General features: G+C 36.4%; 1 protein-coding gene across 4 annotated transcripts in view; it reads right to left on the minus strand.

Moving 5' to 3' along the window:
- Positions 1 to 295: 295 nt before the first annotated feature.
- Positions 296 to 13,454, minus strand: part of tmem260 (transmembrane protein 260) — a 38,031-nt gene continuing 24,872 nt past the window's right edge. For all 4 annotated transcript variants that reach the window (XM_043262632.1, XM_043262631.1, XM_043262634.1 and 1 more), the window contains 13 exons: positions 12,738 to 12,915; positions 12,551 to 12,664; positions 12,110 to 12,289; positions 11,928 to 11,968; positions 9,695 to 9,781; positions 8,455 to 8,563; positions 8,195 to 8,367; positions 5,916 to 6,087; positions 5,680 to 5,819; positions 4,744 to 4,920; positions 2,445 to 2,498; positions 2,269 to 2,353; positions 296 to 1,107 (listed from right to left, as the gene is read on the minus strand). In XM_043262632.1, the coding sequence (XP_043118567.1) occupies positions 853 to 1,107; positions 2,269 to 2,353; positions 2,445 to 2,498; positions 4,744 to 4,920; positions 5,680 to 5,819; positions 5,916 to 6,087; positions 8,195 to 8,367; positions 8,455 to 8,563; positions 9,695 to 9,781; positions 11,928 to 11,968; positions 12,110 to 12,289; positions 12,551 to 12,664; positions 12,738 to 12,915 (1,765 nt within the window). In that variant the 3' untranslated portion in view covers positions 296 to 852. The remainder of the gene's footprint in view (positions 1,108 to 2,268; positions 2,354 to 2,444; positions 2,499 to 4,743; positions 4,921 to 5,679; positions 5,820 to 5,915; positions 6,088 to 8,194; positions 8,368 to 8,454; positions 8,564 to 9,694; positions 9,782 to 11,927; positions 11,969 to 12,109; positions 12,290 to 12,550; positions 12,665 to 12,737; positions 12,916 to 13,454) is intronic.

Below are 13,454 nucleotides of genomic sequence, written 5' to 3' on the forward strand. Positions count from 1 at the left end.
GCTGAATACTCAAAGCTGTTTTCAGAGATAGACAAAGCAGAAATAAAGAGACAGGGAAAAGGATGCAGTATTTTCAAATCTGTCCCAGATTAATGGGTCATTCTTAATCTCTCGTGGTCGTGCCCAAATTTACCCGCCACCCCCCTCAATCTTAATCTGAGACCTTTGTGATCCTAAAGTGAGAGAGAGAGAGATGCATCACAGCGGGGGGCAAATGATAATTATTCCAAAAAGAGAGATGGGTAGAGGTGGATTGAGTGGTTCAGGGCTCATTTGATCATCAACTCAACGCATATTAACATGTTGAAAGTGTGAAAATTTTATTACAAAAGAAACGTACACAAATACATCAAATTCAATTAAATTCAGAAAGTGGTGTCCCTCTACATTCACTGTGGAAATACTCGAGTCTTGGAGTTTTAGATTTTGTAGTTAAGGAAATGTAAATGAATCCCTGATTTTTATAACCGACCAATATATCATTTTGTAAATGTAATAATGTCTGTCAACTAAATAAACAGCTAACTCTGATGTTACACTTATGTGGTTATCAATAAGTAGCTCAGATCGTACAATATAAAAGAGATATCTGTATAAAACTATGACAGATTGCTGTCCATTTTAGCAATTTGTGGCCAATGTATTTTGAGATAAATGTTGGTAAAATACACATTAAACCTCAGTTACAGTCTTTAGTCACACCTGCACTGTCTTTGTCTTTACAGCTTTCTTCATATTTATGACCCTCCCTCTTACCTTATTTTGCTATCTGCACCTATGTAGTGTCGTAGGTGATATCGGTGTTCTGAAGGCTCTCTGTGTTGTTTCAGACAATTTATGCCACTTCCTGTCTCAAGCCTTCTGTCTGTCTCTGAGCTTCTCGCGCTCTTTCTTGAGATGTGTTATGATGGAGCGGATGGCTTTGCTCTGGGGATCGGTGGGTTCTCTCTGAAGGTAGCGGCTGAAGTGACGAATGCTGCGACTCAGGAGGGAATCTAGACCATGACCTCTGCCCCCTGATCGCAGGAGACGCTCTGCAGCAAGAGCCAGGTTCTTATCCCAGTTTGCTGGGTAGTCTACCTCAGCATCCACTATCTGACAATACAGCTGTCAATAAAACAAGAACGCATAGCTTAAAATATTTGTATGACAAAGGCAAAGGCATAGACTTTAACAGACAATATTATTATTGGTGACACTTTATTTTATGGTTAAACCAATTAGTTGTTTATTAGCATGCATATTACTAGAATATTATGCTAATTAAGCACATATTAATGCATTATTCTACATGACTTTATTCTACATCCCTAACCCTACCCAATACCTAAACTTAACAATTACCTTTTAGCTATTAATTAGCAGCAAATTAAGAATTTATTGAGGGAAAAGTCATAGTTAATGGTTAACAAGTCTTACATATTATAAAGTGTTACCTTAGTTTTTAATAACTATTAAAAGAGACTTTTAAAAAACAGGTTTATAAAAGGTTTTTAAAACGCAACATAAATGATACAAGACATCAGCTGTTAGGTTTTAAGGAACTGAATTCAGTCAACAAATAATTTCACATGACACATCATGCTGACAAACTAGATTTGCATTTCCTTAAGGAAATATCAGAGCTCACAAGGTGGCAAAAGAAAGTGTTAAAGGTTTTAGGTAAGCTTTGGTTTTAGGATTTGATTCTGTGTATAATGTTGCATTAGAGCCGCTTTGCCTCTTTCAGGATGCTCACTGTGCATCTTGTTTTTTGTTGTTAAAAACATGAAAAAATTCACCATGCAAATTGCTGTCGGAAGCGAACATTCTATAATAGTATGCCAATAACATATTTAAGATTTTTAAACTTAAGTTTGGTAAATAAAATGGCACAGTTAATACTGAGCTTACAGTATTTAAATTATAGTGTGTTTAAACAATTAATTACAAAAAAAGGTAGCACTTCATATTAGGTGGTCTTAACTACTATGTAATTACATTTAAATGAATGATTTGGTACAATGTACTTACAATGCACCCGTTTTTACATTGTACGTAAAATACCTATATGCAATTAAATTTGAATTGGGACCAAAAAAAACGGATATTTGCCTATGAATCATTCATTTAAGAGATTCGTTTCAAAACACTGATACATCCAGCAACAAAACAAGTACATTTTGGTTACGTCACTGAATCATGTGAAGTATAACACAATAAACTTATTTTTTGCAAGCTACATTGCAGTAATTCCAAATAAGGCCAATACACAATGTCATTTCTTACATGGTAAGAAAGCTCATAGAGACGGGCCTGCTGTTCCTTCTCCATGTTCTCAGCTAGGTCAAACAGGAAAAAAGCAGTCTTCATCCTAAAAAAAGAGATGGAATAAGTATATATTTGTCACTATATTCTATGGTTTGGTGTAGATATAGTGATGAGATCAAGAACCAGTGCATTACCTGGCCTGCCACATCTCTTCATTGGCAACTCTCTCCCAAGAGCCAGGGTGGAAGCTGACAGGGTGGAATAAACAAACGTTTTAATGTCATTTACTAACTGTGCGTAGTTAATCTTACTTTCATAACTGCGTACTTCCAAAAAATTACCAAGTTGATGATACGCAAAAGAAACTTAATATTCTTTTTTTTACGTACATTCAGATGGCATCAAAGCAGTCTTGTTGAGTACGGACTTGAAATACAAGTTTAAAACCGGCCAGTAATCCAGCGAATCGTATTCTGCATATCTTCAAACCATACAACAGCTGATCTTCAACCTCGCCTGTCTTTGGAAGCTCTCTCTGTGGTGAACGACCCATATATTTCTGCATTTCTTCCTTTCCACTACATCGCTCATAAACGTGCGGCCTCTCCTTCAAAGGAATATTTTAGCGTGTGACTTCCCCGCTAATATTTGGCTGGCAGGCAGGGATGGACACGCTTGTAGTGGGTGAGAGGAGAGTAATGTCACACCATTCAACCCCGATTAACTTGCTGAATACCAGCCGGCTGCAGAGAGCCTCAGTGCTGGAGACTAGAACTAATTTCACTTTATACACAGATATTGACACGCCGCAGTTTAGAAAGTCATTAGGGTGGGGTCAGCGGACTAATAACGACTTTGAAGATGGAAACGGAGTCTGTCTGCACAGCAAGAAGTCAGAGCAGTGTTTAAGTGCACTTTAATATCGGCAAGGACCAAAACACTTCAATGGGTTGCATGAGGTGTAAAATAAGTAAGATAGGGATGCTCAGACCAGTGATGAACTTAAAGGTACACTGAATGTAATCTCAAACATTTATTTCATTTGGCAGAGGGACAGAGTTTGAGTCTTCGGGTTTGCTTGGTAGGGGACTTGGCAATATCGTTTACTTGATTGCACAGACACAGCTGGAAGAGAGCTGAACTGAGCTGGATACTGAAGTCACTGAATCAACGATGAACTGACTTTAACCGGAAAGTGGACTGTTTTCCGAAGTCCTCTTTAAAGAGAATTGAATTTTTGCTTGCATTATCGAAAACAATTATGTGTTTAACACCGTAAATCTGTTTTGGCACAATTTGCTTTGTATAAAGTATGACGTGACTTGACATTGGAGATAAAAACTGATTCAAAGTGTTGGTATTAGTTTCTGATCAATTTCATGTACTTTTTCCACAAAATCTAAGCATAGCTGAGCCAAACTTGCCAGACAGGTACATATTTGATTGCAATCTTTACATGACAGTTTAATCGTAATTCTATTCTTTCTTCAATAAAATAAAAAAATAGCTTATTTTAATGACTAACATAAAACAAAGGTTTTAGCAGGTTTTTACACGGACATAGCAATGTGGTAATACCAAGGATTTCAGACAGGTACCATGGAAAGTACCATTAAATTCTTTGAGATTCATGGAACATCATGTAGTAAACATCAATGCTGTAGTAAATTACTATAGTAATAATTTAGCACCATGGTATAGTAGTAGTTATTTAGTTTTATTGCCATGTCTGCATGTAAAGTTATCTTTGCAGCAGTTAGTTGGAATAATACAACACAATATACAGCAGATAAAATGAAACAAGATTTGTTAAATTAACACCATGGTATATATATCAGAGTACCATGAAAATTTGAATTGTGATTATGCTTAGATATCTACAAAACCTGGAATGCATTGTTCCAGGTACATTTTAGATGATACATCCACAATGAGTACAAGAAATGATTTAATGCTTTTCTCCATGTCATGTGGGTTTATTAAACTGTACTGTCATGAAAAAAAATGCGTATGGTACATATCTGCAAATGAAGCACATTTCACTGCAATTTGCAAGTACAAAACTGTACAAAATAAATGTCCAGTCATCGGTGCTGAAAAGTTAACACCCAATCGCATTTAAAAAAATGTAATCCTACACTATGCTCTATCTAGTGCTCTTTGGTGGACTTGTGATTGAAAGCAATCCTGTACCAGGCGAACTATCAAGCAAGTTTACTGCATCAGAAATGCTAAACATGTGGAGCTGGTTATGTGATGCAAACATCAAAATGCGTTTGCTTACAAATCATGCCCTATTGTAAAAGTGTTTTAAGGTCATAACAGTATTGCGCAAGAAACACCTTTATTCATCAATACTTTGCCCCTATAAGCATAATTTGTGTGAAAATAACAAACGTGTTCGCATATTTTTAAATTCAACATGTTAACAAGAAGTATTCAGGCAATATGTCAATCCCTAAGTAAAATAAAAACTTCATGTAATCATGCTACCTGTCATGTGGCTGGCTCCAGTTGTAAAGGTCATGTGTTTTCTGGGCCCATTTTTCAGGGTCAAATGGGGTTTTGACAGGTACTAACTGCTCACAGACGCCCCAGGGCCAACGAGAGAAACTCCTCTCCCAGCTGGGGTCACCCTCAGTTAGGCCAATACATACAAACACTGGCCTGCTGTAGACAAACCCAGAGAAATCATGTAAATCTTCATTCTTTTAATTACGATTCCTATCTACGTATTATTAAAAGGTACATAAACTTTGTGTAACGCTGCTCGTTATGTTAAAATGTTAATAATGCTCATTATTATAAAGTGCTCTATAGATTTATGTACATAGCTTCTGTTTCATGTAAAAAAAACCTCACCAAGGAAATCGAACACAATTATTACATCTATACTTTCATTTCCTGCTTAATCCAACAAGAAGAAAGAAACAATCTTTAAAGTAGAGTATTTTAGAGTAGAACTGAGTAAAAGCTTATAAGCCTGTCTGTTATGTTAGAGCCATTATAGATCTTGAATCACGGGATACACATGGCAGGAATATAGAAACTGGCTCTCTTAACAAAACAAGCAGGTTGCTGATTGTTTTTTCTCAAGTATTTATTTCTTATTCTCTCTGTTCTCCTTCCCAGGGAAATGACTGTAGTGCTTATTGCCCCCCTCTCAGAGGCCAGAGAGATGGAAATACAAGGAAATACTGCCGTCTGGTGGAGGGAGGCAGTATAGATGGTTAATCTCCTTTGCTCTTGCAGTGTGGTATAAGGGGTAACAGAAGACATGTAATGGTTTGCTATCTTTGGTGCATTCAGCAAACTGTTCTATGAAAAATATGCACAAACGATCATTTAAATGTCACTTGCAGCATACATATAAAGAGGTCATATGAAAATAAACACAGATCTCTGTATGTTTGTGTGTGTATATCTTACTGCATATTGTGCCTGAGAAACTGTTCAATGCTGAATGTTTTCTTTTCCATGGTGTTGATTGGATCCCACCAGTGGCCGGGAAACGTGACTCCAGGTAAATGCTTCTGGAGTTTTGCCACATACCAGCTATACGTCATCATCTGCATCATAAAAAGAAAAAAAACATTCAAAACAGTGGGAGGGTAGCGTGTTTATGGCTGAAATAAATTAGACATGTGTCAGGCTGGATTACCGACCTCCTGGTCAACAAGGCTGAGGTCTGGCCGGAGACCTTGGCAGTAGTGCTGGTAGCGCAGTGTGTTTCCTGGGAGATCACCACGAGTCAGAACCAACGAGCTCGGGGGTAATGACAGCACAACCTCACGGCCAAACCTGTCCACTACGTCATTACCACTCTGATCACACTCTCTGTCGACACACACAGACAAGACACTGAAAATACACGCTATAAAACACAGTACGAAAACAGTGTGTGCAATGTTTCATGAGTTGCAGAGAAGATTTATATACAGCATGACTTTTATTTTTTTTATGCTAAGCACCTCAAATAAGTATTATGGTTAAGATACAATTAAATGAAAATAAAACAAAATAAAACATTTATGGTAGTTGAAATATATATATATATATATATATATATATATATATATATATATATATATATATATATATATATATATATATATATATATATATATATAAGTACTAAAATAACTGGATAAATAACTAATACACTACACACACATATGTTTTTAGAGAAACAATATATAGCTACAAATTTTCATGTCTAGAAACTATGCTAAAATGTATTCATATGGTGTTAGAAAAAATCCTTTTATTTGTAATTATTTGCAATATTACATTCAAATATAAATGCCTTCAAAATGCACATATTAATGTAATACTGCAAAAATTACCTATTGTTTCCTAAATTGAATAATTTTATATTGTCATTGTACTAGAGTTAATTGTTTAAAATTGCATTAAAATATGATCTTAAAAATTATATCTTAGGTGAACATGTCAACTATAGGGTTTAAATATAAGATTTCAGCACAAGTAGCTAGTTTTTATACGATTTATTTGTTTGATATCTTACCTAGTACGCGATAACTGCTTTATAGTACCTCTAAAATCCCAAAGGTCAATAGGTCAATAACGTGTGTAAAAGTCTTTAGCGAAAAGACTCTGTTGTGAAGGCTTTACAAAAGACAGCATGGGATATTAAGAGTTTGCGAGATGAAAGTGATATAAAAGTTTGTGTGAATGCACCAGCACATTCATTCACAACTACTTCAACCACATCAGCAGTGATGTTTACTTTGAAGAGTTTGCACAAAAGTGTAAGGATCCGTGACATTATCGTTCTTTCAGCTTTCTGCAGTCAGTAGCTCTGTTTCTCTGTGAGCAGTGATGAGGTGGAACATCTCTCGGCTGTAATCAGCCTCGGACAGGTGTGATGAGCGCCGACAAGAGTGTCAGTCTCACCACTGATCAAAGCGCCACAGTTTGTGGCAGCGATGTACCAAACCTCAGCGCTCTAATCTACATGACTGCCATGGCTAGGATGTCTAATCAAGCACAGAACTCAGCTGCTTTAATCTGCATGACTAGCGTGGCCAGGACGGCTAATCAAGCATAGAGTCAAAGCTGCAGAAGAGTGCAAGGGAGCTTTTGCTTTGATGTGTGCTGAAGCATGGAGGAAATGAGGAATTCAGGGAGTGACTGCCATGGTCTGGATGATCAACCACAAATGTATGCAAAAAAAAAACTCAGACTCTGATGGTTCAGCAGGTCTGTGATGTTAATGCAATAATGCGAAATAATTAGTATTAGGCAGGGCATAATAACAATCTGCATTCGACCGCTGTAGTCTACTGATTATATATAAAAAAAATGTATTTCCAGCACTGATTTTAGAAGGAAATGTGCTGAATTTACAAGGAATGTGTTTAAATATTGAAAAAAGGACATGTATATCAAGTAAAAGATAATGTCAGATGGTCGTTATCAGAAAAGCAAAAGGGGCAAAACAATAGCCCAACATTAATGTTGTCAGTTATACAAATATGCAAACAGCAGCTCTTTGATGATATTTATTCTAAGTAGAAATTGAGTGATGGATGGATGGATGGATGGACCATCGTTTTACTCCAGAGTCATGCCATCCTTTAGAAATTCATCTGTAAAGTTTTCAAATTTTTTTCAATGTTGACATAATGTTGCTTAATAGTTTGGGGAAAACGTGATCAAGCTATACAGGATTCTTTGACGAATCCTTGCTCAACAAAATTACTTATTTATTAAAAACAATAATAAAATGCTTATCGCACTTTTGAATTTTGCCTATCCATAAAACGGCCACCCGGCAACATATTTAATTAATAGAAACTTCATATATGAAATCTAATGTGACCTTAAACTTTCAAAAGTGAATGAAAGAGGTTTGAAAAGTTCAATATCATCTACTGGCATCCAGTCTATGTGTCTATGTGACTGTGTGTGAATTGTTTACTTGTGGTTTAAGCTGATCATGTGTGAGATGAGGCCTGCGGTGAGTATCCAGGCTCCTGTGTTCCACAGCGTCCTCCAGCCCAGACGCCCATTCAGCCAACACACGGCCCAGCTCAGACCCAGACCGGCCAGAACACACACCCCGACATCAGCTTGCAGCCAGAAGCGCTCCACCTACATACACACCACAGATTCTCTGAAGTCCATTTCAAATACCTTGCATTATATAAGTATCATATCTGTTAGAATTGTATCACTCACCACTCCAAGCAGAAGAGGCTTCTCAATATTCAGGTTTGCTCTCCAGGCAAAGAACACAGAGTAGATGCTCACCATAGTGACAATCAACCAGACAAAAACACACTGCAGTCTGGGGAGTCAAAGAGACGCAATTCATTTAAAAAGGTTCCGTGATGGCATTGCTTTTACATACATTACAACTATATTTGAAATATTATTTAATATATTTCTATACTATAATATATTTGCATTTAAGTTGTGGACGTATGACATGGGCAAGTGCTATTGTATTGAATATTAGCATGGCTGTGTCTGCTTGTAATATCGCTAATGCTTTTACACAGTTATACAAGGTAATATCAAGTCATGAACATTTCAAACACAATATTGATGCTTTTTGCTCTGCTGTTAATGTTTCCTAAAGATCTAGTGAGTCAAAATAGTTTTACACAAAATTGGTTAATTGAATTTACATGTAAAAATATAACATTTCATAATATTAGCTAAATCTCTTGAATAAGATTTAGCGGTCCAAGAATTTTTTTTTTTTATTTTGGTATTTTATTTTTTTATTATTATTATTATTATTTAATTTAAAAGAAATTAAAAATTATCAATTGTCATTAGCTTTTTTTTTAAAGAATTAAGTTAATGGATTACCTTAGACCACTTAATGGAAGAATATATGTAATTTATATGTAACAATATAATAGTAAATAATGTCATCAATATTTCAAGCTTCAAGATTTCTAAACCATATCTCCAATCAGATTTAGTAGTCCAGAAATGTTTATTTTATTAAATAAAAACTTTTTTAAAAATTGACCACAAGTTATGAAAATTTGAATATATCTCTAATTATGTTTTTTTTTTAATGCACTACTGTTTTAACCATTGATAATGATAAGAAAAAAGGTATTTTAAACTTTTCACAATAGTACTGTTTTTGCAGCCATAGTGAGAATAATTGTTTCAAAAACATTTTAAAAATTGTGTTGTTTTATAACAGCAAATTTTGCTAGTAGTAGTCTAAATAAAGTTATATAATAATATCTGTGCCACTAGTAGCACCCAACAAAAATCAAATAGCAAAACGGAAATGAACGTAAGGTCAAAAAATTATTCCAAACAGCCAGAAATTTGACAGCTCAAAAACAACATTTACAGTACATTTACAGTAGCCTCTCCGTTAAACTGAGGCAGATAAAAAAATAATTTTTTCTTCACTTCAGTGGATTTCATGCAGCCTTTCATGTCTTACCTGTACCACAAAGACAGTAAAATGCCTAGAAGTGCCAGCACTAGCACTGGAGTAGTCAGATCATTCACGCAGTGATTCCACTGAGCCCTGAAACACAAGAGACACACTTATCAATACATCCACTGTGTGTGCATGTCTGTGTGATGGACAGGGGCTCAAACTGAAAGTGCTGTGAGCGTCTGAATGTTGTTTTTTTTTTTCAACATTAAGTGCAGTCTTGTGACACCCTTCTCTCTATCTGTCACCCAAACCCAGTCAATGGCCAATTTCCCTGCTGAAAGAGATAGTGCCATGCCTGTGCCTTAATACCCATCTCTCTGACAGCTTATTTAAGCATCATGTGAAAGCATGTGTGTGTGTGTGTGTGTGTGTAAGAGAGAGAGAGAGAACGTTTTAGCTCCTTATGGCAGGTTTATGCTGTGACATGCTTGTTGTGTTCCCCTCTCTGGATCTCACCTGTCCATCACGCTATGTAGCAGCTGTGGGGGGTGATGGGAAACGGCTGATTGGTGCTAGCGGGACATAAAATAAGCTCTCTCCCTGGGGACACCCAAACGTTTGATGAGGGTGGGCTGAGGAGACGACCGAAGTCTGGCATGATGTGTTACACCAGTGTCATCAGAGACACTGTGAACGTCACTGATCGTTTGTAAGCCAGTGCAACACAACAGATTTGTTATTCCTAGCAGGTTCGGCTTTGCCGTTTTGGAGGGAAGGGGGCTCTACGGTGCAAGAATTAACTATGGAAGAGGTATTAAGACAGAGTAATTAGTCTTTATTAAAGCTGCCATTTAACATTTAAGTCGAAAAACACTTCAACAAAAAGAAAAATATTTGCGATTTATTTTACTGTACATCTACTCGAGGGGTACTAGACACTTACTGAAAGTTATTACATTGGTTAGTAAAGGTTAGGTACAGGCTTAGCTCCTAGTAGTTACCCAACTGTAATACAGTCTGTACATCACTTATTAACTTTATTGTAGGGTCTCTTAACTAGTTGTTAGCCATTCATTAGTAGTAATTAAGAAAATATTAATGCCTTATTCTACATGACTTTATTCTACATTCTTAATCATACCCAATAGCAATGAGAACAATTTTTGGGCAAAAAACAAAACAAAAATAACTTTATTTAACATTTTCTTCTTTTTCACATCTGTTTTGGAGAGCGCTATTGATGCATACGTATTTGTTTTCCACAGCAAAGTATTCTTGCTGCTTCATAACATTTAGATTGAACCGATCAGGTCACATGGACTACTTTGACAATGTTTAGGTACTTTTCTGGGCCCTGAAGGTGTAAGGACCCTTGCTATCTATGGGAGGATCAGAAAGCTCTCGGATTAAATCCAAAACATGAGTTTTTCTGAAAATGAAAGGGTTTGGAACAACATGAGGGTGTGTAATTAATGACGGAATTTAAATTTTTGGGTGAACTATCCCTGTAGCATTTATATATACTGAAGTGCAACTGTTTCTATTTGTTGCATTTATTTTAAACTGAACTGTATTTTGTTTTGGTCACTACATAATTCAGTAATACTTTATTTCGATGGTCCCTTTTGAGCATTCTCTTGACAATAAGTATAGTTGCACCTACATGTCAACTAACTCTCATTAGAATGCCAAGAGACTGTCTGAATAATATCTGCCGTGATGGCCTCCCAAAATACATTCTACTGACTATAAGTAACTCTGCAAGTAGATGTCAACTTAGTTTAATCCTAACCCAACCAGTCGACTGTTCTACTAGCACACTAGTGAGTAGATATGTAGGTGCAGTTACTTATAGTCTACAGAATGTGTTAAAGGGACCATCAAAATAAAGTGAAACCCATAATTCTTTTATTCATACTTCCTTCTGGAAATTTCCATTTGCATTTATAAATAATAAAGACTGTATAATTTTATTTTTGCATGATAAATTGCAACTGTTTTTGATTTGTTTTAAATTCTCTTTATACTGGTCTGTTTTTTTTCGGTCACATGGGCAAAATCATACACAAAATATAAAGTTAAAGGGATAGTTCACTCAAAAGTGAAAATTCTTCATTAATTAAGAGAGCTTTTTGACTCTACTGCATCAACAGCAATACAACTACTATTCGTGTTTCAAATATAAACAAATGTCTTGCGGGTTTGCAATGACACGGGTGAGTAATTAACGATAAATTTCAAATTTTGGGGTGAACTAACCCTTTAATTTATTTATCAATTTTCTTACACTCACCGTAACATTTTTAGGAGGTTCAAGTTTTCATCCGTCTTCGCCTGAAACCAAAGAATTCCATATGCAGTGAATTAGATTCGCAAAATAACTGCAGCATGGAAATAACTACACATGAGTACATACATAAAATGTTTAAAAAGTATGTTTTTTCAATTATAAAACACTATTGAATCTGTGTGTACCAGGCTGAAGGTGCCGTATTCAGCTCGGAGCAGGTGTGTGAGGAGGCCTTGGAGAGACGTCTGGTCTCCCCAGCTCCAGCGAGCTCTGTTGAGGTAGGAGGAAATAGGCAAGTAGATATAGGGCGCAAATCCAGCCAGGAAGCACGTCCCCAAAGACACCAGACCAAAGATGGACAAACCCTGTGGGAAATGCATGTCACTTGTAACTCATAGGAGCGATTGCCTCTACTGCTTTCCACTATTTTCAATTGCAAGTACCAGTGCCTGAAGACCTTCAAAAATCACTGGGTCATGAATACTAGTCTCTGTAACGTAATGTCTGTAATGTGTACATGAGTTCATAAGATCACAGAATATGCTCTTTAATTATTATTGATATTTACATCCATGTGAAATTTTGACAAAGTATGCGCTGAAACCTGAGTGATTTTCAATACTTACATTATGAGTGTAGAGGTGCAGAAGGGCCCAGGGAATTATGACGAGCACATACAAGACCAGTGTGTGCTGATTACACAGGCTCAGCCCACAGAAGAGCGCCCCCCATAGAGCAAACTGTGAAAAGACAAAATATATCAAAAGAATAGTCCATTTTAACCGAGCAATGATTGACATCACCCATAAATACCTTCTTCTTCTGATGAACACTCTCTGCACAGTGGAAGCAGGCCGATAGCGAGAAAAGGATGCCCGCAAACAAGTTGTTGAGAGAAAAGACTTCAGCCACGACCGACCACTGCCATACCAGCCTGGACACTGCAAAAACTCCACCAGCCAGAACAGCCCCTGGACCAGGACCGGCTATCCTAAACACAGAGGAGGCAACAGTGTATATACAGTTTTTCATTGTTTTCTGACATAACATAGACTATGCTGCAACATCTGGCATGTAAAAGAAAAGCTATTCGAAGCAGAAGATCAACAACTGAGCGATTGTAACCATTCAAAAATGTCTGAAAGACCGAAATAATACATCGGCGTTATGTTGCGAGTTCCGGCATCGTGAGTTTAATTACGTGAGTTAAATAACATATCGAATAAAACAAATTAAAATAAAAGTACAGATGAATCATTGCGCTCATTTTATTACTGCAAAATAATGATGACATCCACACCAATAGGTGTCAGTACAGAGGTTAAAGCCTCTGGTACTATTCAGGCGATTAAGCACCAGATAAAACTTTTCATATAAAGTTGGATATACAAGTATGTCCAACTTTATCCATGTTCATGGACAATATAAAATATTGTGAAATATATATAGAGCATATCTCAACTGATTGACTGAATGCAAAATGTGAGCTATGTTATTGCCCAGCTCTTATCTGTTAAAAAAGACTAAAAG

This window comes from Puntigrus tetrazona, chromosome 17, assembly GCF_018831695.1.
Source record: "Puntigrus tetrazona isolate hp1 chromosome 17, ASM1883169v1, whole genome shotgun sequence".
Taxonomy (NCBI): domain Eukaryota; kingdom Metazoa; phylum Chordata; class Actinopteri; order Cypriniformes; family Cyprinidae; genus Puntigrus; species Puntigrus tetrazona.